Source organism: Hydractinia symbiolongicarpus, chromosome 15 (genome assembly GCF_029227915.1).
Source record: "Hydractinia symbiolongicarpus strain clone_291-10 chromosome 15, HSymV2.1, whole genome shotgun sequence".
In the NCBI taxonomy this organism is placed as follows: domain Eukaryota; kingdom Metazoa; phylum Cnidaria; class Hydrozoa; order Anthoathecata; family Hydractiniidae; genus Hydractinia; species Hydractinia symbiolongicarpus.
Genome location: NC_079889.1, coordinates 9291706 through 9315343, shown reverse-complemented (window position 1 = coordinate 9315343; position 23638 = coordinate 9291706). Strand labels below are relative to the sequence as shown.

Genomic DNA, 23638 nt, shown 5'->3' with positions numbered 1-23638 from the left:
AGTGGTTATAACTCTCACACTTTGTGCGGGAGACTAGGGATCGATTCCCCCTTCTTGGCATCAATTCAATTTGGGAGAGTGAATGTTACCATAGCCCTCCCCCCTCCTGTTAACCAAAGCCATGGGAGGGAAATTGGGAAGATGGCACACTGTGTGGGCATGTTGCACAGAGTTGTCAAAGCATACACCCTAATTGGTTGTGCGTAGCCCAAAATAGGCCTTAAATGCTCTAGGACTCCTAAACAAGCCATGTTCCTTTCTGGAAATAATAGACAGGGTAATGTCTCAATATTTGTGAGGCCAGCCATGTAAAATATGCACTACTATGATCTATATATCTATCACATTAGACCACAAAATTTTGGGGTATAGCTATATACAGATTGTCCCGTTACCCTGTTCCTTGTTACCATAACCTTTAAATAGCGTAAACAATTTTTTGTTATTGTATACAAGTGTAATATTTCACAAATATGTATTCAGGATTGATTTCTAGCAGTCATTTTTGCGAAAAGAACAGAATTCCTTGTCGATCTTTTTTTGTTACAATCCATAAAATAAAACTAATAACCACTTTGTCGCTATTGTCCTTTTTGTCAGTAAGGATGTGTATTCTGTCAGACAGAATCACAAAACATTTTTCTTACTGTAGCTAGCTAGCAGCTAGCTACACACAAAAAAGCATTTGGTAACAAAAAATCATCTTCTTACGGAATGGAAATTAGTTTGTGAACTGAAGAGCATGGTAATAAGAGGTAGCTAGAGGTAAAGCATGAGCAGCGTTGAGCCGATCAAATGATCAATTCGCTCCAACAAAAAAAACCAACCACTTCACTTCCGCCATAATGAAATTTAGCGTCCCGAAATGTGAGAGCAACCAAAACGGGATAGGACGTCGTCGGTAAAAAAGTTGGTAACAAAATAGTCGACAGTTATGCTTGGTTGACACACGGAAGAAGCGGAATTAGACGCGAGGAAAGTGAAACAGACAAAGTATTATTTTTTTAATCTGTTTCATTTTTGCTTTTGCAGTACATAACCTGAAACACAACGGGTAATAATTTTCAGTTATAACTTTATGACAACAAATTACTTGCAGTTTCAAATCCAAGCTTAAAATAGCTTTCGCTACTGCTTTTGATAACTTAAACCCCATCATTTGTCTCCGCATTCGTGTTGTGCATGCTGAAAGGTTTCAGATTGTTGCATAGCAGTCAAAAATGCTCAACAGTGATTACTCTGGCCAATAAATAAATCCTACAAGATTCAAAAAGAATTTTTACAGCACCTGGGTGCTAAGCAATGAATAGATAACACCGGTGTATATTGTTTTCCATCCGACACTGCGACCGTAATGTTAGGCAAGGAGCCCTAGATTGTATGTTCAGCATATTTTGTTGTTGTTCGGTGTAGCAATTTTTTGGTAGATTATTAACTTTTATTTAAATTAACTTTCGTTGAAAATATCTTCTTTGTTATGTTGTCAATACAAATAACTATACGTTCTATACCCGCGCAGCTAAAAGTGGTTTTGATGAAAGCTGAAAGCACACTAATACGCATTCTTGGATGATATATTTCTAACATTTTACAGACTGTTGCACATATAATTTCTCCGTTATTTGGAGTGCAAAAAAATCTATTATTTAGGAGATTGCTATGCTTATGTATACTATTAATCAGTACATGTTATTCTTGAGGAGAATGAATTAAAAAAAAACCGTGACACCCTAGCTCCCACAACTATGAACTAATGCAACCATCATTCCACACATCAACGGTAGAACAATACAAAAAATAACCAAGCACAACATAAACATATAAAAATATAAAAATTAAGACAAAGACTATAAACAATTTATTTAGAGTGGGCGGCCTACAATGTGCATTATTTTGAAAAAACTTTCACAGACTACAGGAAAGAGTGTGTCCAATTACGTGTTAAAATAAACAGGCAGCCCTAAGCAACAAAGAAATTGCCGAACGGAAGCTAACATCATTACGGAGGAGTGCAAAATCAGTGTTATACTAGCCGGAACACTAAAACAATTAAATTTCATACTATTTACCAAGTGTAAATCAAGCTTAATTTAAACTTAAGGCACAACTTTTTGCAAAATTATGTGTTATTTAAGATGCGAAGCAAAAAGATGCTAACAAAAAAAAAGGTTCGTAATTATTCTTAAAGTTACAACAAACTGACTGGCTATACTAAAAAGATTAAGTTTGATTTGTAACTTTGAGGGTTTAAATTAGGGCTTGGCTCTAGAGATTCTCGCAAAACTTTCTTTTAAATTAATGAAAATTTTCAGGGTTATATGAAAAAGAAATGTCTTATAAAAAAGAAAATAGTAATAAAAAAGAAAGATAAGCCACTGGACATCGATGTACATACGACAAACATACGACTTGTATGACGTACATAAGACGTACAGTTTGGAAATGGCAAATATCTAACATGACATTATAGCGATTGTTTAAATAGTTGAAAATGTTTTTCCAAATTTTCATAATCATTTCTTCTATAGTTCGGTGCAAATTGCTTTGACGTTTTGTGTCGAATGATTTTCTACTCATTAGGCTCTTTCTTGATAATACCCATCACAGGTGGAGAATTTATAGTACAGTTATAGTGAGCCGTTAACTCGCCATTTCTTGTTCTTGACTGCTCGAGTCTCCGCGCTTCGAATTGTGGCTGCGTTGTTTCTAAAAAAAAAACACGACCGTTAAAAAAACAAAAAAACAGAAAAATAAAAATTGTTAAGACACGATCAACCTAACTTCCAGCGTATCGTATACCTTATACGTTTGATTATATGCTTCGCGGATTAGGGTGTAAGGAAAACACACATCCAATTCGTCTTGAGACATGTAAGTTGACTCTTTCACAATCTAAAAAGCATGTTTCACGAAATCTAACAAACATGCTAAATCTAACGTCTGTATCACATAAACCCGCCCGCATGTTGACCTACATCATCAAGCATCACACAACAAGTAATGGATTAACTTTGCAACCTGCATAGTTACGTGAAAATTATTATTTTCAACTACTCTGTGGTAGCTACATTGTAATTCGTTATCTTGGAACACAGCTTTAAAAACACACCGTTGATCTCACTAGTTTACACAGAAATGTGTTCTTGTTTATATAGAAATGATAAATAATAAAGAAGAATTAAATTTGCTAAACATTGAAGAAAAACCATAAATCTGCAAGCCGTAATAGCATTAGAAGCGTCAATTTTAGACACGGTCTTCCCTGCAATGCAACTGTGGACGGAGTAAGATACGAATATATGACTAGAGTGGTATACAGAACTCACCAAATCCAGAAGAATGTACGCTGAAGATCGTTGCCTAGGATTCATTTCTTTGCTGGTACTTGAGCCTGCATCTAATCCTAACTTCAACAGACCAGACGAAGCAATCTAAATACAGAAGAAGTTGTAGAGTTCTTGAGACAATGGCTTCATTGAGACAATCTACTTTGCACTACATAGTTGGGACGGATTTCTTTTCCAAATAAATTGATTACAGGATAGGTTCTATTTTAGTACCGCGATAAGTAACGTAACGTTTTAAGAAATAGGGCAGAAACAAGACTTGTAAACAACGACGTGCCTTAATTTTTATCACAACTTTACCTTGATAAAGGCAACATTACCTTGATAGAAGCAGCATTACCTAGGTAAAGGGACAATCACCAAAGAATCAGTCGTCATTTAAATCGCCAACCCCATACATTATCGCTTGTTTAATATTTGCAGCAATTATGGATAACCCAAGATCCCTTATTATTGAGTAAAAAGTCATGCATGAGCGTTTTTGATTATTGCTCACAAGCTGTATAACTTGTCGCTCAAAATTTAAGCACGTCCACTAACTGCTATTAACAAATATGTAATAATGATCTGCAGCACAGAAAGGGCGACACTCCGACACTCCGACTGAACATCATTATTATATTTTTCTGGACGTACACAAGCATAAACAAGTTGCATAAAAATACCTGCAGAAAGACTTTCATTTTGTCTTGAACGTTCTCGTTGGTTATTGTAAACAAAGCTTGTGGAAGAAGATTCATTGCGACCGCCATACAATGTGCATTATTTTCATGAGCTAAAGAAAAATCATATAGAGAGACTGTAACAAAAAATTTTTGTTGCTAAGTACTCCTTCTAAAAATAGACGGGAGGTCTTTTTTTTAGTGTTTTTAGACAGAGCATAGAACAAAAGTAATTGAAAATTCACAACCTTCTGTGATAAATTGGAAGCAATCGTGTGTGGCTTTAACACAATCCAGAATCTAATTTCATTTGCCTCACATAATCAAAAAATTCTATGAGATTTCATTTACAATCTGTGACGAATCCTAGGACTGGCTGTGAACCCTGTCTTTTCCACTCATAAAACGTAGAAAATGATCACTGACACTGGCGTTCCTTTATAAATGTAGAACGACCGGCTTGAACATAGCAACACAAAAAACACACAGCAATAAGAACTTCACTAACCTTCGAGTAAAGAATTGTACTCGCTGTTATCTTTGAACGATAATGCTGATAGTGATACCGCCCAGAACGCCTGACATACAAAAAAATAACAAACATCGTGCAATGCTGGTTGGAAAATGACCAGAGAATGGAATATCACAACATTAAGATAAATTGACGTAGTCTTTAGTCTTATAGAAATCAGTAGTAAACTCTTTTCAAAATGTAACAGAAACCTATATTCAAGGTTGCATTTTCAGGAATTCTCAAGCTATGTTTGTTCGATAGTATCTACGGCTGTGAGTGTGATAGAAAGTTCATGATTATATAGGTTCAAAAGTGTTACTTACAAGTAACAACGTCCAAATCAAGCCATCCTCGTCATTTTTTTCTAAAAAAAAGAGACAATTCGTTGGCTACTTCCACAGTAACAGTTTACAACAGTCGATTCAAACCACAATTGATTCTGTGTGTCCACAAAGAAGGTTTAGGGGACCTTCTTTGTGCAAAAACATTTGAGAAGACATTTTAAAATACGTATCATTATATATCATATATAGACTTTTTCATATTTCTTATTAGTCCCCTTTATAGTGAGATTTTTCTCTTTTTGATTTTTTACCCGTACAAAGTACATTTAAACTAGGAGGTGCAGGGTCAATGAAATATAACATTGTGGATCTCAACTCTGAGACTATTAAATGTATTAAATTAATAAAATAAATAATAAAAATAATAAAAAAAATAAATAAAAACATTAATGTGCACGTACCTTTACTGTTTCTTAAAGCATGATACAGTTCGGCGTCAAACTCGGAATCGATACCAGCTGCTTGTGCCATTTCATGTGTAAGCTATAAAATAAGAAACTAACATAAAAGAATGGAGAATTACGTAGCATGCTTTCGATCAGAACAATTTTTTATGCTATGTACTCTAAGACAACATGTGATATATCTCTTTTTCATAAGATGTGTAAAACTTTTGGTCACAACCCAAAAATGTCATAATTTTGTCACTTTTAGATGTCAAAAATATAACAAGCTGTACTTACAGTAGATTCATTTCTTGTGTTATTTTCTTTGAAATCAGCCAGTACGTACATTAGGTAGGGAACACGCCTTGGTAAAACCTGTAAAAATATACATCAAACCGTCTAGATCAACAATTAAAGCAAAAAAAAAAAAAAAGATTTTTGTACGAATTGTATGAAAATATACAAAATAGTATACAATATGTTGCAAAAACGAACGCCATGGAGGGAAAGCGTAAAAAAGGTTTATTTTATACGCAACACCAGGCCGAGCTGAAGGCTGAGATACAATTTTATACAGGCTAAACCAAGTTGTACAAGCTGTGCTAAGTTGCATATCACTTCTTTTTGTTACGCTATGGAAAAATACGAAAAAAACAAATTACGTTACAGCATTTCATTAGCACCCTGCACATTTCATCAGCGTGCTTCATAGCTTAGAAAATAGACTTTACTTAAACCAAAGAAAAATCCTTTTTGAGAAAAATACCCATTATAGATTTGTTTCTCGTCCCCACCTTCCCTTTAGGTTTAAACCCTTTTACACCAAAATTAAAACTTTAACCGCTTCCATGACACTATGATTAGCGTTCAGGGTTTCATCGATTAATCATGACGGTCTGTTAACACTAAGGGTCACCATTTTTAACTTATACTGACATTTAAAAACTTCTGATGTTGTCATGTCAAATTCCATATTGATTCAATTGTCCTACTTTAAGAAGCTTCATATAACAGCTACTGCCACTGCGAAGCTTTTTCATATTACTGATGTAGTAAAGGAAATGAATATACACAAATAAAACGCAACGTCGTTTGTCTAAAATGTAATCATATTGAAGACTTAGCACAATAGTTAACAAACTTACGTCTCGAAGACCAACAGCCAACATCTTTCGAAACGTTAAAAAGATTCCAATTGTTGTCGTTCGAATAATGAGCTCATCAAAACCTAAAAAAATAAGAAGGTCAGCATTTATTTTTTAGATATCAAATACTTTTATTCATTTTGGTCAGTTACTGTGTCAAGCTTTCACAGTCATACCACTTGTGCTTCCTTGAATTCAATGGAATGGTAAGGTTAGTCTTGCCTCCCCCTGAAAACGACACCTAAAATACTACCCTCTTCCAAAGATACGGTTTAAGATGGTTCAACATGTTTGGCTAAATGGCTAAATTGAAGAATAAATTGATACATAAATTGATGTATGACTTCACGGATGAGTCAAATATCGATAGACAACGAGTCGAGAATTAATAACTCGACAGATAAACTGACAGAAGGGTTGACAAACACACAGGGTTTCCTTTTTACCTCTCATTCTTTTAATAACTTCGTGCAAGTCATACTTTAGTGGTGCTTCACAAATGATCGCCAGAATGTCTTTGTTGACCAACACAAGTTTCTAAAAGATGTTTTCGTAATTAAGCAGTATAGTAACACACTGATAATTTATGACAAAAACACAATGTGGCAGATGAGCGATTCATGTTTATCAACTTTTTAAACTTCAAGGATAGTTGAATATTCAAACAAGATGTTTTCTCTGTCTAATCAGTTCTTTACAGTGTTTGAACTCGTTTGGCAATTCAGGATAAAGTAGTCAAAATAGGAATAGAGCAACTACAAGGAAATGAAGATATTGAGATAAGATACCTTTAATTCGTCAACTTCAGCTATCAATCTCTGCACTAACTTTCTTGAGAAATGACGCACGCCATACGCACCTAGCAACTCTGCAAGAGCTCGCATTTCTACCATTAAATAAAGAGTTAAAAAAAGAGTTAAAAAAAATTAAAAAAATAATATGCAATAAGTATAAAATGTTCAAAAAAGGCTTAAACTACAAAGTAGACTAAAATATATAAAAATAAAGCTGTATTTTTTAAACACGTCCTGCTTGCCACTTTTGCTGGATAAAACTAGTGATTTTTTAAAAAAAAAATGCAGTAAATTTTTGTATTTGTAGAAAATAAATTTTGTTTAGTGGCTTAGGTGTATTGTAACGGTTATCAATTGCACGAAGAACAATTTCAATGCCAACTTAAAGGCCTTCCGAGGCTCTATGAACTTGAAAGGAGAAATCCTTTTATTCAGTCGAAAGATTTAACATCTTTATGAGAATCAAACCAAAATTAGTACTGATTTCCGCACCTGAGACATCAGTATAGTCTTCTACTCGAGGGAAGCCAGCTTTTGTTCGACTTACAAATGATTGCCGAGCTGGTGAATATACAACACCACCAGACATAAAGATGCGTTTCAGCAGAATGTCATTATACCTGAACACAATTAACAAGTCATACCACAGACACACTTTTAACTTCTAGTAATTTGAAATCATTTTAAACGCAAAGTCTACGAAAAAAGTTATTGAAGTGTAATCCAAACATCCTCTTTATTGTTTATACAGGTATCAATCAACTGTAGAGGAAACAAAACATTATACTTGCGCTTACTAGACACACAACAGATGTTAAAGCAAATCAACTTACCAGAACGTGTATGTACTAGTTAGAGTGGGTCCACCAGAGTTATCACAATTTTGTGTTTGCTGTAGGAGCGTTGCATTAAAGATTCTTCCCATGTCCACATTCACTAACTCTTCCAGCCTATGCAACGAAGTGATGTACGAACGTACATCCCTTAACAAGGCTGAGGGTCTAGCTATTTCGTGTGTTGCTTCGTTGTAATTTAACAACCGAAATATGGTTTTGCTAAAGAATTCTTCCAAGTGCGATACGAGGTACTCTCTCGGAGAGAACACGTGCTCCCAGACAGTTAAATCTTTGCAATGTGTAATGGCTTGAAGAAGATTTACTTGGCCTTGATATTTCGAATCGATTGGTTTTTTCGTTTCCACTGATTTCTTTTGACTTTCTTGACCTGGTTTTGGAGGTATGGGACGTGGTCGTTCTTTTTTGGAGCGAGACTCTTCTGTTATAGTGTGAAAGTTAACGGCTGTGCCAGGATCTAGCTGCAAGATAAACAAGGAAAATTCTACTTGTTCACCTTGTCACCTCATATAAGCACTACTACAAAAAACAGTGGTGTAAAAGAAAATTGGAAGAGTTTGATAGTTTTTTTATTACTAACCAACTATTACATGATCATACTCATTCTATAATTTTCAAAAAATTCAGCCTTGTTAAAAACACTTTTATTAAATACTTTGCCTGCTTTTGACTACAGCAGTTTCATATAGCATGTATATTTAATATCACCAACCTGACGAGAAAGTCTGAGATGTTCCTCGCACAGTTGACTAATGTAATGAGTTGCTTTGAATGCAATTGCATCTAGAAATGAGTTTACTGCAGACAAGCTTCGATCTCCGATCGGATGTCGCTGAAAAAAAATCATCATTTGTATATAATATTGTACGAGTGAGATTTTTCATTTTACGGAAATTTGCTTAGAAAAAAACAGCAGAATTTATTTTATTTGGTAAAAAACATGGTGCAAAATTTTGCCAACATACTATGCAAGACAACAATGTAATATATTTATTTTAGCAATATATTTCGAAGTATTACTTTATCATCAGGCTATAAGTAAAAGCATATAAACAGTAAAACTGCTAAATAAAAAGTATTCACATCACATATCAACATCTACCTACACTATACACAAGTAAAAGGTATTAAATGAGGGAAAAGTCATAATTAAACTTTTATTACTAATTCGGCTTTTAAACTCGTCCTTTGTGTTTATTTTAGGTTTTATTCCCTGAATGAAAAGTACCTCCAGTGTCATTAAATCATATTCCGACTTAATCGATTTTGCCATTATTTCTGAATGATTGATTGATAGCTCCACATTACATGTCTTGAAATGACGTCCCACGGCAGTATATTTATGCTCTTTGATACAGGTTGCCACATAACACGATAGACATCGTGAACACGTTATTTTGTACACTAAACCGCTCTGCATAGGCTTCGCCACAGGTGATTTTAATGATAGTAGAACTTATTCTATTTTCTCACTTGTAGAGACAATTTTGCATGGCGCATTGATGCGTTTTAACGAGCGTTTAAATTTCTCCGTCACCTTCCCTTGATATTGAATAAAAACAAGTTTTCTCTCTGCTTCATCGTCGTTATTTTCTCCTACCGTAGGTGGCTTCAGTCGGTAGATCTTTTCCAGGGTCTTCTCGATAATTTCTTCGAAAAACGATGGAGGGTACTGGTTATTCTCAAGAAGAGATTTTACGTTCAGGAGACTTTAATGAAAATTCTCCCAGGTACCACATGCATAATGAATTCTATACACCAGACCGGTTACTACGGATTGTTTATACTTTATGGGAGCTAGCGAATGGAAGTTCATTGTTAATCCTGTGTCACTAGCTTTCCTATACCACGTTGATGTTATATTCTCGCCTCTGTGTATGATTTGCATGTCCGTTATTTTATTCTTTCTTTCAGTTCGTTCAGCATGTGGACTATCTTTTCCTCCTCTTTTAGTACCAGATGTTTTTCATTCTTTCGCGTTTTCGTATGCAAGAGCACAAAAAGGCAGTATTCCATGCGAATCATTTAATACCTTTTTACTTATGTATAGCGTAGGTTGGTAGATTTTGATATGTGGTTAAATACTTTTTATTTAGCAGTTTTACTGTTTATATACTTTTACTTATAGCCAGATGATGAAGTAATACTTCGAAATATATTGCTAAAATACATATATTACATTGCTGTCTTGCATAGAATTTCTTTTCACAATGTGAAGAAAAACAAGACGTATGATACACGCAAACAACCTCGCGAATAAAGTTTACAAAAAGCTGTCTATCAAATTGGGATTTTTGTTACGAAGTTAGACACGACATATTTTACTATTCAGATACGCAATAATATTTGTTACACACTTATTTTTTAAAATTGATTTGTGAGATCTTCCTGAACGGAAAATTCCTCGAACTTTTAATTTTCGATGGGTCCGTCTTGGGTGAACCGACTGACAGGAAGAAGAAAGACCACAAACCCACAAACCCCAAAATTTGCGAAATTCATTAATTCAGTTAATTCTGCCTACATTCACTTTTAAAAAGTTTGGTGGAAACACCTTTATTTACTAGTTAGTTAAACAAGTGTTTTGAACACTTGTCTTATCTTTTTAAAAAAGAAAAAAGAAAAAAAAAGTAAAAATAGTTACCAAGATAAGATTCGAACACACGACGACTCCCGTGTCGGTGCTCAGAGAGGCAAAAATTTCCATTCTTGTAGGACACATTTGCGTTTTAATACAAGCTCACGAGCTTGTAAAAATCGAGCATGCCGTACACACTGGAACTATTTTCTGCACCAGAAAAAAACTTTTTTTATAAATAAACTCTTTAAAAGCATTCTTTCTCTACTAAATTTTTCTTGTATCACGAAACGATCTGCTATTTGATATCTGGAATAGCAGGATTCTTATTTGCCATTTTTGAATTTATCCAAGTAAAACACTCAGGAATAATACTTAAAAACCTTCTTTAAAAGCTTATGGAAGTTTATAATTTACATCCATACAACATACAGTTGGTAAAGAGCGACACTAGGAAAATGTTGTGGTGATTAGAAGTTCTGTAATCTGAACAAGAATGGAAATATTTAGTCAAGGCCTTAAATAATTATCAATTACCTCTTCAGGACACAGTTCGTGTGTGCAATTTAAGAAGTGAGTGCAAGCAAGTGGATACGCAATTGAATACCTGCAAAAATATAAAAGAAATGACATATTTTTTCGTATAATACACAATACGTGAAAAATTGAGGTATGCGATATCAGGCTTGTAAAAGATCCGGCCACCACTAGTTAATAAGGAATAAAATATCCTGGAAAGTATGGTTGTGCAGCTGATCATTGATCAGAGTCGCTCGCTTCAAAAGGCTCCAAAATCTATGACAAGATTTTCAAAGGAATTTTACAGTGATAACATTCCAGATAAAGACAAAATAAGACATTAGACAAAAATCAAACTCAAAATGTAAAAATGTAATCCAAATCTTTTTCAACTCGCCCAAAATAATATTACCTCATCATGACAGGATTTTCTAAACAGCTTAAAAAGCTCTGCTCGAAAAAACTCGGATAGAAACTAAAATGTAAAAAAGAAAACGTTGTTGTGATGAGGAAACATCAACACGAACACTGTGAAACTTCTTCTTAGCAAGTGAATCAAAAAATGAAAGTGTACAATGTGACTTTTTAATGATTTATTCATTTTAACAAACACAAAAGAATTGCTACTTCTTACCATAGAATCGACAAATCTGATACATCGTTTAAGATATTGTCCTGAATATCCACAAGTTTAGTATGCATGACAATTGTGTTCATCAGGACAGCTAACTCACGATTCTCTTTTAATTCAGGGACAGATCCTCGAACACTTGTGTAAGCCTAGAGAAAGTGCATGAATGATAATCTTTTTAGAATTTATACTTGAAAAATATTAAAACCTCTCATCAATTTTTGAAGCACTTACGATAAAAACTTGAATATTCTCTAAGTTAATATATACTCTAAGATTACCTGAAGTCTCATCCAGTCTAGTCTAACAGATCGGAAATCTATGTTTTCACCAGCTTCGACTAAAAAAACAAAATTTAGAAAAAAATACACACATTAAGGCCTGAATATCACGTTACTTTCATTGAAACCACAAAAAAAAATAATTATCCCATCCCTTTATTAACAAATAAATACATCAAGACAATAAAAGCATGTCCATGTTGCTTACCTTGTTTGACGGAAACTGACGAAAGAACTTCAACAAAGTCGGTCATAATCATACATATATCTTCTGGACAAACTGATATTCTCTAAAACACAACACGATACTCAAATCCAATGCCGAAAGTGAAAACATCCTGCATTACATTATAAAATTATCCAACCTCCATGATATCATAATACAAACCTGTATTATTGTTTTTAACAAGGCAACATCAAATCCAGAAAGATATTGTATAAAATATCTTTGTACAACTTGTGAATACTTTTTAAATAACCCTGAAGTAATAAAATTTATGTAAAGAAAATGACACAGCATAAAAATAGCAGCACCACATCACTTATAATTCAATTACAGTTGTGAGGGAAGACGTATCTGTTTACTAAATTACAACTGTAATACTTAATATTTGTTCCACCAAATTAATCTAGATATTGAAAACTCACTTACCTCTTAATTCTAATACACTGTGAAGTAATTTAGGTAATCGCCTAAAAATATCAGAATAGCATTTGTCACAACCATCTAAAACTTTTCTACAAGTACGTTGGTATTAGAAACAGGTTTGTGACTTTGTTTTCTTTCTGACTTTTTTAGTGTGATTCAGCTCTAAGTAAATATTAAACTACAATAAAATAAAATCACAAACATCTTAATTCTTAATTCTACCCTTCCATCGTGCAATGGCATAGTATTGTATCTGAATAGAAACAGGTTTATTTTGAATTCTGCAACACTCACACATCTTCAAAATCCTCAGCTGCCACTTTCTTTCCTTTTGGAGGAGTGTGATATTTATGACGAACCAACCAGTGAATTTCATCACGAGCATGTGATAGAGCCAGTAAAGCAATAAGAACCTAGAAAATATATTGCCTGGACATCCCTGATCTGTTTTACATAAATAAAAATCAATAGTAGACAGACTGACAGAACACATTACATCATTATAATTTTTCACTATTAACACATTACTTTTAGCCAGGGTGAACCTTTCAACTATTCTAGATATTGGTTATTAAGGTGGATTTTCATAGAGCAGGAATCCACCTTATATACTGATCACTTCCCAGCTAAAAATAGATATTAATCCCATTGTTGCATACTAGGAGAAAAAATTACATCACACCTTTGGACCAAGCAAACCAGGTTGGTCACTCACAATGGAAATAATTTCTTCCATAGCTGTGAGTAAATATTTCCTTCTTTCTCTGTGAAATGCAGCACTTTAAAAAGTAGAAAAGTACAATAAACATCAGATTAGTTATAATTGGTCTCATAATTAAAAAAAAAACATTTTCTGTCCCGTACACATCACACTGTATTAAACAAGAAATTTGTGCATACTCTACCCATCATGATTGGCTTACCTGGTCTGTAATGAGTGAACCAAACAGTCTTGAACTTCTTTAGACCTTTTTGATTGCCTACAAATTTAATTACAATGCTTACAGATTATTTTCGACTGAATAGGTGACAACAAGTAGCAGAACTAAATATACTGCCTCAATTTGAAAGAATAATTAGTTTTGGGTGATCTGATTGTACATTTATTGTTTTGACTATTTGACTTTTTCCATAAAATTAATGTCAAGATACTTCTCAGATCTACTAAAATTTCTATGTAAAAAAACTTAAATATCATCAAGACAACATTTCAATCAAAATTTGTCTCAAGTCAAATTAAATGCACATCAAATAACAACAAAATCATCTCCTCTTTGTATCGAGTACGATGCTTTTAATAAAGCAATGGTAAATAAATTTGAATGATTTATTTTAATTCACTTTATTTCACTTCCACATTTCAATTTGTTCTCTCCATCTTAAGTTTTACTGGTTCATCATATGCACTGATTCACTTGCTAGTAATTGCAGTAAACACAATAGGCTCCAACAGCATCACCCGAATAAGTTTGTACATTTTGAAAACTCAATTGCTAATAGCAGTGTTGTCCAATAAATAAAATAAAAAATAATGAAAGTATAAAATTACTACACAGAAAAAAAAGTAAACATTTTTAGGGGCTTTACCCTTTCATTGATTCAAACAACAGTTGTAATTCTTTATGCATGTATAAAACTTCATCTCGAAATATTGTAATGCAGTAGCCGTCTTGCAAACACATTCTCCATATTTCCAATGTTGTGGCGACTGCAGTAATCTGGCTTGGACATAATGTGCATGTTACTAGTATGAAAGAATATGATAATAAATTATTTTCTGCTGGAAAAAATAAAACCACTATCAAGGATAATAATTATCTATTTAAAAACTGATTAGCCAACTGACAAGCAAACTATAGTTACTCTCACATTTTGCGGTTTTTTATAAAATTTTCATTTTTCTAAAATTAATAGAAAGATGGTCTGTGATAGATATTTTAGAAATGAATTTAAGTATAAATATTTTTGGGTCAGAGTAGTAGGCTGACTTATTATTTCGTAATAGTCACTACGAAGTCTTGAATTAATTATAATTTAAAAGTTTTCCATTTTTCTAAACCTATAGATAATTGATAAACTTAAATTGGCATGGACCAGTTATTGCAGAGATTATTACGGGAAATACTCACTGAGAATCCAGCGAGTCATTTCTTCTAATGAGACATATTCACAAGGCACCTGGAAAATAACGTCTTAATTAAAACATCAGAAAAACATTGAAAAAGTAAACTTTCAAATTCAGCTTATGCACAAAATTGTTTAAAACAATGTAATAATGTTACCGTTTCACTGAGTGCAGGACTCAACATTTGTTGTGGCATGTTCGTTAAGCTTAACAATTGAGCTTGCCTCATCTATATAAAAAATAGACTTGTACTACTTATATTCTGCTCTCCTCTTTTGCCACCTTAGACAAAGGTTAAGCCAAATTTGAGGTTGATGAATTGGAAATAAAGGTGGGAGTAATTTATTTTAGGTGCGATTTAAGACAATGATCTAGGAAATAGAAACCTCAAATTTAAATATATAAATTGCTATGCTTCAAATTCTTATGCTACAAATGGCTGCGTGCATATAAGGGCGAACTCTTATGCTACAAATGGCTGCATTTAAGGGCGAATTCAAGCCACTTCATAAAAAAGTCACTTTTTAAGACATATGCAACTTATCAACTTCTCTGTAATAGTTTCGGTGGTTGAACTTAACTTTTAGCATTTTACATGGGATTCTGGTTTAAAGGTGGTGGGGTTAATTTTGTAAGGGGGAGTTCTGACCACTCTAGACTCTATAAAAAATAAACTTTAACTTTTAAAGTTATGAAATCTATTATCAGTAAGCTCCTTCCCATACCTTATCTCTCATGATTTTTCTATCCTTTTACAATGCGTTACACAAAATGTTGGAGGAAATAAATTATGCACATTTGTGTGTGCAAAAATTTTTAAATAACGTAGATAAATACTAATAATTGTGACCACTAATTAAATGAGAACAAAAGTAAGGAGATATTTTGACATTTTTTAAGGATAAAGAATAAAAAAATAAGGATAATTAAGGAGAAAACCAATTTTAGTTGTCTATCTTAAATGTTACATACTATGTTCTATGATAAGAAAATTATACATATTATACAAATATACATATACCTTAAGGGAAGAAATTTTCGCGGGAATTTAATTTCGCGGTTGATCAAAACGATTTTTTTCGCGGAATTTAATTTCGCGGTCGAGAAAAAAATATAATTTTCGCGGTCGAGAAAAAATAGTCTTTCTAAATTGTTAATTACTCGTTACATTCATCATCGATAATGAAGTCAAATGCGTTTCTATCAAAGTCTTCTTCGAACCCCCATTCTGCATCATCATCATTGTCGTCGTCATCTTCATCATTTTCTACGATTTCGTTTACGTATCCTTCCCGTATCTCGTCCGATACTTCGATGAAGCTGGGCTGGTTAGCAATCTCATCCGGTGACATAGCCAACGGCGCTATCTCATTAAACGGGTCGACGCTTGGTAGATTCAACTTTCCTTTCTTTATCGCATCATAAATTCCAGCAATTTTCCAACCTTTAACAATAACATCAACACCAGCTACTGAGGCGATGTGATTGTAGTAGTCCACAATCCAACTTGCATGTAATGGTTTCATAGTCGTTAGTTTGAACTCAATGTTGATGTTTTCCACTTTTACTCCAGCATCAAGGGCGTTCTGAACCTGTTGTGTGTACCAATCAGAAAACTTGCTTTTCATGAATTTCTTGCAATGGCCGTTTACTGTTAAATCCAGCGGCTGGAATAGATGGGTCATATTGTTGGGTACCATGATGAAAAATATGTTATTTCGTGTTAAGTGAGACGTGACTTCGTCGGTGATTTGGCCACGAAACACATCGAATACCAAGAGAGCTGCTTGGTCTGGCTTTCCCAGTGCTTCTCGCTGAGCCTTGACATATGGTAGAATAACCTCATCGATAACTTTTATTGATTCTGCTGTATTACTGAAGTGTTTTGGGTTAACACTCAAGCTAAATGAATCAGGGAATTTGAATCTTGGGAGACTTTGGGTAGTCTTTCCGCCGTAAATAAGTTGGATTGGTAGGAAGCTTCCATCCAATGTGACCACAAAGGTAGCTGTTATGCAACGTTTATCAGATGAGCCTGCGATTCCGATAGACTTTGTGCCTTTTTTGGCCAATGTATGGTTGCCGCTTGGTACGTACTTGAGTGGAGTTTGGTCCAAATTCATTACGAGACTGTCTGGAATGTTATGTTCTTCGACAAGGGATACGATATCATGCAAATAGAGTAGTTGTGCTTCTTTTTTCGCTCCTTCGGGTATTTCGACCTTTCCTGTTGTTTTCATGCGTTTTACAAACCCCATTCTTTGAAATAAGCTCTTAGCCCAAGATGACGAATCGAGATCGATGTGTGCTAAATTTAACTGTGGGTTTCGTGCAATTAGAGCTTTGGCAACTGATACCGCAATGGCAGACGTAATTATCCCCCCTCTGTTTCGCACCGCCAGTAGAAATTTTTGGACCATTTGGTCCAAAGTTCCTAGTAAAAGTGGTCGACCTCTTCTGAGAACTGCCAACTCACGTCCGACAGAACGCTTCTCCTTACTCGCCTTTTTTACCTCGTCTTGATACAGTTTACACCACCCTCTAACAGTACTTTCGTTCAATGGTTGGCTTCTTGATGAAAATTTCCTCGTAGCAGCAGCGGGGCCGTGGATTGCAGCATATTTGCCGATATTAAATCTGTCTTCGTTTGACCATTTTTGGTAGGACTTTCTGTTGGTCTTTCGAGGAGTAGATGCGGCTTGGGCAGCAGCTTGGAAATCTAACGGTCCTAAACCTGATTCTCTCTGCAAGTTACGCGACGATTCTGAAAAATTAAAGGGATATCTGGGTATTACATTTGTATCAAATAAATATCAACTGCTTTAGAATTTTAATAATTCTAACAAGGCTTTAAACTCGGAAGATTTTTGCTTAAAAAGTAAGTATTACAATATGAAAGTTAATAATAAAAAGTAGTGTTACCTGAACTTGACATTTTTCTTTCGTCTTGTTTTGTCTTTTTCACATGAACGCGTTTGTTTACATGTGTCAGTTTATCACCCAAACTCAAGAACACGAGTGAAAGATATTTTGATCGATGAACAATACAAATATACAAAATTTGTGGTTTAATAGACCATTTCTATATATCCAAAACGAGACGAATTTCTATTAAAAACTTTCAATGGTTTTTTTTTGTTTCGGGAGAGCAAATAAATGAACATTCGAAAAGAAAAATTTTCCAGACAACAATTTTCCCGCGTGTTTATCCTATTGTTTGAGGGGGAAACCCCTTACTCGCTGAAGTAAAGGAGACTGAAGTAAAAGAGAGTCAAACAATGAGGACAAACTTATTGAGACAAGAAGGAAACAAGAAAGTACAGAAGAAAGTTACTGTCACTGTAAGATGGCGTACAGTAAAGTTTTCGAATTTTCAGCAGCAGTAAGAGGATACCATTATTATAAAAGCTTTTGGAATCCTCAGAGAGAACAATTTCTAGAATGTCATCACGAGTTTGGAAATCCCTTTGATCGTTTCGCGATCAAGGTTTGCGAAATAGGAGATACAAATGCAGTTGGTCATCTTCCACGAGAGATCTCGCGTGTTACAAAATTTTTCATGGATAGAGGAGCAATCGTTAATGCCAAGCTTACAAGTGAACATTATAGACGCTCTCCCATCGTTCAAGGCGGTATGGAGATTCCATGTAAAATCACAGTGAAAATTGCTGGTATTTGTATTAACCTTCTGTTGATGGAAAAATATAAACAACTTATAGAGGAATTGTACATTGAACCCAAGAATGAGGAAAATCTGGGATCCTTTTTACAACCTAATAATGTGACCGAGGAAAGCATCAATTTACCTTCCACTTCATCCCAATCGAAGAAGAGCAAGTCCAAAGATGAAGCGAGCAATCAGAAAGATATCCGAAGTTTTTTTAGCAAGACCATTAGCATTAAAACAACTACTAAAAGGCGAGATGGCAAGAAGAAAACGGAAAAGATTATCACGATTGACTCTGATTGATTAATGAAAGTTTTATTGATTATTGTAATTCTTAGAGCATCTCTTATGTTAGAAAAGATACTTTTATGTATATGCCATTTCTCCATTCTCAGTTTTCACTGAATTTATAATTCCAATGCAAATAAAATCAAAAATTTTCGCGAGAATTTAATTTCGCGGTCAACAAATTTCGAAAAATTTCGCGGGAATTTAATTTCGCGGTCGGTGAATTTTTAAAATTTTCGCGGGAAGAAAATTTCGCGGTTTTTTCCAAAAACCGCGAAAACCGCGAAATTTTCTTCCCGCGAAAATTTCTTCCCTTAAGGTAAATTATGTCCTGAAAGATAGAAAATATGGATTCCGGGTAACAGAGAAATATGTCTTATTTTACTGGTGACAAACAATCCATGAACACATTTCCAAAAAAGTTACAATTAGAAAAAAAAAGAATTAAGGAGAAATTAAGGAGAATAGCTAAAATTTCAATTTTTTTAAGTATATTTAAGTACTTTTAAGGAGATTTTCTTTTTCTAAGGTTATGTAAGGAATTTAAGGAGGAGTGGTCACCCTGTATTGGCTCAGTGTTTTTTTGTTATTAATTTTAAAAAATATCTTAATCTTCGTTGAACATGATTAATTTCTTGAAAAGCAGTAGAGGCAGAAGGGAACAAAACAACAAAAAGTAAAGCATTTACCTGCTCTCCACCTAAGTTCCGTCTTTTGTATAACATGTTTAACGAGTTTAGTGCAATTCCAATCCGCTGAGCATGTGGAGTAAACTCCTCAGAAAGTTTACGAAATGGATGCTCAAAATCAATTATCATCTGTCCCAATCGTGGAAAATTGTGTTCTCTAGAACAAGAAGTAAACTATTTTACACAATAATAGAAAACAACTTTTTCTCATTCGATTGGCTCTATTTAATAACTATTAATATTGACATAGATTGTTTCTTACCCATGCCCCTTTTGCATGTCAAAAGCGTGATTAAACAAACTCAATACAGCTTTGCGATCATCTACTTTTGCGATTAAGGCAAAAACAAATGCATAAGTTGTCACCAGTTCAAAGTATGCTTTTGTCAATTCAAAATTGAGTGTCTAAAGAATAAGATTTATAAGCAGAAAGGGAAGACAAAAAGAGCAAACTATGTTACATAAAAATCAAAAAGCACTCCAAGTACAACTTTGTGGATGCACACTCCTTTCTTATAATTTATAAAACATTGAACTTCATAATTTTTTGCTTTTTCATTATTGTTTACTTGATACACAATTCAAAATTAAAATGTTGTAAAGGATTTTAAAAGATGACAGAAAAGTATTGAGTTGACCAAGTTTAAAAATCTGTAGTGAACTTGTAATGCCTTCCGATATTTCAAATTTAAAAAAAGGTTGTGGACAATAAAAAAACGAAAACAAACAGATAATGAATTAAATTTATATTGCTTCTTCTTTAAATTGGTGAAGGTCAACTCCTAATGCACTATTGAAGGGAACTTTCAACTGATACAACATTGGTTGTATAAACAAGACATATATATAGTACATTTGAAAAATTTGTTAATGTTTCGAGATACGTTAAAGTATCTAAAGTTGACAAATAACTAAAAATGATGGTCACAAATAAAGGAAACACGAGATATTCTGATTACAAAAGGAAAAACTTGTAATGTGTATAGTATAAAAATACACAATATGACAGAAAATGTTTTTGGAATGATTGTGGGTCCATTATCTTTACTCTTTTACTCCCAAAGTTATTACACCTTGGTTTTGCTTTTTTTTCAATTTTTTTTTCATTTGTGAGGGCTGCCTTACACGCAGAAAAGATAAGTGTTGCAAAGATATACCACAAGTTAGTCACATAAATTCCTATCAACCAAAAGCATAATTAATTTTTAATAAAATAGCTACTTAGTTACTGCATTTCATGTCAGGAGTCAAAAATAAAATTTTAGAATTGTTGTACAGCTTTTTATACCATACAGGAAAAATAACTATAACACAAGGTCAAAATAGTTAACGTAAGGGTTGCCTTAACTTTAATATAGACTTACAATATCAAAGTGAACAAAGCTTGCATCAATGGAGGTCAGAAGTTCTGACACATGATCCTAAATAAGACCAGGAGAAAAACATTTCTTTACAAACTAACAATTGACAAAAACACAGTCTTGAATTACACTGTGAATATAAATCAGTGTTTCTTTTTTTTTAATAACTTTGTTTCTCAAGATTTTAGAGCCCAAAGGGATAATGGCTGCCACCGTTGGCTAAACTATAGTGCTTTGAAATTTCAACATAAATTAAAAGAATTATGCCACATTGCCTTTGTGGTACGGAAGAATTTTTAAGCCACAAAAAAACAATCTGTAGATTCTTTTTCGTTAAGCCCTATTGAATTAAGAGAATTAATACAAAAACTTAAAAATGTTACCTTGAAAATCATGACATCTACAAAAGTGAAATAATAATTTGACAATCCCTTCACAATGTCAACATGCATCTGCATAACTGGTTGCATAATTGTCGCCTGTAAAACAAAATTTTAAAAACAATATTGCATAACTTCTACCATTTACAATAGGATGTAACATTTAAAAAACTGCAAACCTTTGACCACAAATGTGATTAAAACTAGCATTTATAGGGTTATGTTCACCAGAAGGAAAGTTGAAATGGATAAACACTGCTTTAACTACCTCCTTAAAACTTAAACCAAATTATAGGATTTCACTTTGTACATATGCTTGTTTCATTTTTGGAATCTGCCAGGATCTCTATAATTTTACCTGTTTTTAATTATATAGGATATAATTTTTTAATTCTTAACCTTCACTTTTAGATAGAGAAAGAAGATCTGCCACGACATACCATGACATTTAAAAATTCTGGTTACCAGTTTTTTTTCTTCATATTTTTTGTTCGTTTAAGGTGACTTTTTTAAAAAAAATATTACAGTGTTGTAATGAAACAAACAGTTCAGAGGTGGCGCAAACATGCAGAAAACAAAGAAAAAAGGAAGTACAGTATTGTCTAGTATTAAAATCAGCCTGGTGTATAATTCAATTGTAATTTACATGTGTACAAAGTTAATGGTACCTTTAGGGGTTGAAGACGCTGGCAAAATTTTGCATTTCATAATGTTGCAAGTGTCCTAATTTTGAACCAGATTTCAGATTTATTAAAATGAAATGTAGCCAAAAAGATACACTTCATTCTTACATGCTTGCAAATTATAGAAGCCCTAAATAATATTTGATTTAACCACATACCTTAGAATTTTCCATCACTGGAAATTTTCTTACAATCGTTTTTAAAGCTGACTCTATTGACTTGTCATTTAAAAAAGCTGGTCTTGATTTTGGGTCAGAACATGCCTAAATTAAATATTGACAAATTGAGCCATTTAATAGCGCATCAAGAAAAACTAATTTTTTTAAAAAATCTAAAATTGTATCACCTTTTTAATGTTGTAAATTCTGGTCAACATGCCTAGCCCTCGATTATTGAGAATAGTAAGCTTCTCGGCAAGCTTCTGCTCTGCAGAAGTCATTCCTCTATCCATTGTAAACTTGTTTACCGACAAAAATATTTACATGCTTTGTTTTTTACTTTCTAAAAAGAATGCAACATTGATTGGTTAAAAACATACATTGGGAAAAAACATTTTAAATGTTTTTTCTTTTTTTAAGAAAAAAGTCTGTAAAAGGGTCTGATAATTTCTCATGCGAAAAACTGCCTGAAGTTTTAACAGCTTTTTTTTTGAATGGATAACTTCTTTTCTCAATACATAAAGAACATAGCATCCTTGTTGTCAGTGTCATCAAATTATTTCATTTTTCTTAATCATATACATGCAGCATATGTTTTAAAGAGAAAAAAAAAAGCCATTTCTGATTATTTTAACTTTTTGGCCATTTTTTATATGATAATAAAAAAAAATTGACAAAAGAAACTAGGCTAAATTTTACAACACTTCTTTTTGTTTTAATATAAAGCATGATTTAACAGTCTTTTTTTCCTAAATTAAGATAAAATTTGTTAGCAACATAAAAAACGAAAGAAAATCTTTCCATCACCAAATTAAATACACATCAAATGTAAGTCAAAATGTCCATCCCCAAATTAAATGCCATTTTGCCATCGCTAAACTAAATTCTCGCCAAAAAAATTAATTTAGTCCATGACCAAATTAAATGCTCCCCAAAATTCGAGTGCTTGGTTTAGGTAGCAAAATTTTGAGTTACCATTTTTTACTGGTGATGAATGGCTGAACAAAAAAAGTTTTTTAATTAGTAGTTTTTTAATTAAAGGACACAAAGAGGCATAAAATCAACGTACAAATATAAAAATGGCAGTGTGTTGGTTATGGAAAAAATGTGTGTGATAAACATTTTATTTATCGTGAGTTATGCAAAAGATGCAAATGTATGGCTCTTGGAATGCTATTTAGCTTGAGTTATAAAATTCATTTGTTGTTTCGTTGCTTTCTTGTTTGATTTATTAACATGCTAGAAAACAAATATATTCTGTTTAGCAGTAGCTGTACATCCTTCTAAAATGCAGGGGAAAATCCTTTCAACGCTTTAAAATCGCTGTACTTCTTTCTAAAGAGAAAACACCTCTACAAACATAAAAATAGCATTTTGTTATAAAGAATTTAGCAATCGAAAGTACTATTTTTAATCAAATTTAATCAAACAAATAAGAAAAATATAAAATTTTATGAGTGTGCTTTTTACCATTTGAATAGATAAAGGTATTAAAAATGCTATTTAAAAATTTACCTAATTTTCGGCAAATATTTTGCATTTTCAGAGGCAAACTATCATTGACTGTAATGTCATATAAATTT

The 23638-nt window shown here is 33.3% G+C and overlaps 1 protein-coding gene across 2 annotated transcripts; it reads right to left on the bottom strand.

Annotated features, from left to right (window-relative positions):
• Positions 1-1556: 1556 nt before the first annotated feature.
• On the bottom strand, positions 1557-22398 carry LOC130628743 (nck-associated protein 1 homolog). 2 transcript variants are annotated; one of them, XM_057441738.1, is made up of 33 exons: positions 22244-22398; positions 22056-22160; positions 21218-21313; positions 20838-20894; positions 19736-19878; positions 19474-19630; positions 14987-15058; positions 14834-14882; positions 14292-14448; positions 13628-13684; positions 13387-13483; positions 12999-13117; positions 12708-12748; positions 12444-12535; positions 12264-12345; positions 12056-12114; positions 11778-11923; positions 11556-11618; positions 11162-11231; positions 8759-8878; positions 8026-8507; positions 7685-7812; positions 7187-7284; positions 6845-6935; positions 6399-6481; positions 5551-5628; positions 5269-5350; positions 4847-4887; positions 4518-4587; positions 4013-4122; positions 3327-3431; positions 2800-2892; positions 1557-2706 (listed from the first exon to the last, which is right to left on the bottom strand). In XM_057441738.1, exons 1-33 carry the CDS (start codon positions 22346-22348, stop codon positions 2641-2643), a joined length of 3414 nt encoding a protein of 1137 aa, XP_057297721.1. In that variant the 5' UTR covers positions 22349-22398; the 3' UTR covers positions 1557-2640. The 2 variants fall into 2 exon arrangements, with proteins under 2 accessions (XP_057297721.1, XP_057297722.1); XM_057441739.1 differs by lacking the exons at positions 1557-2706; positions 2800-2892; positions 3327-3431 and adding an exon at positions 3443-3793.
• Between the last annotated feature and the right edge of the window lie 1240 nt (positions 22399-23638).

Excerpts from the sequence above, each read along its gene's own strand:
- LOC130628743 (XM_057441738.1), bottom strand. The coding sequence starts at position 22,348 with ATGGATAGAGGAATGACTTCTGCAGAGCAGAAGCTTGCCGAGAAGCTT. Across the intron at positions 14,883-14,986 it reads GTCCTGCACTCAGTGAAACG|GTGCCTTGTGAATATGTCTC; the intron begins GTAACATTATTA and ends GTTATTTTCCAG. Across the intron at positions 13,484-13,627 it reads GTTCACTCATTACAGACCAG|TGCTGCATTTCACAGAGAAA; the intron begins GTAAGCCAATCA and ends TACTTTTTAAAG.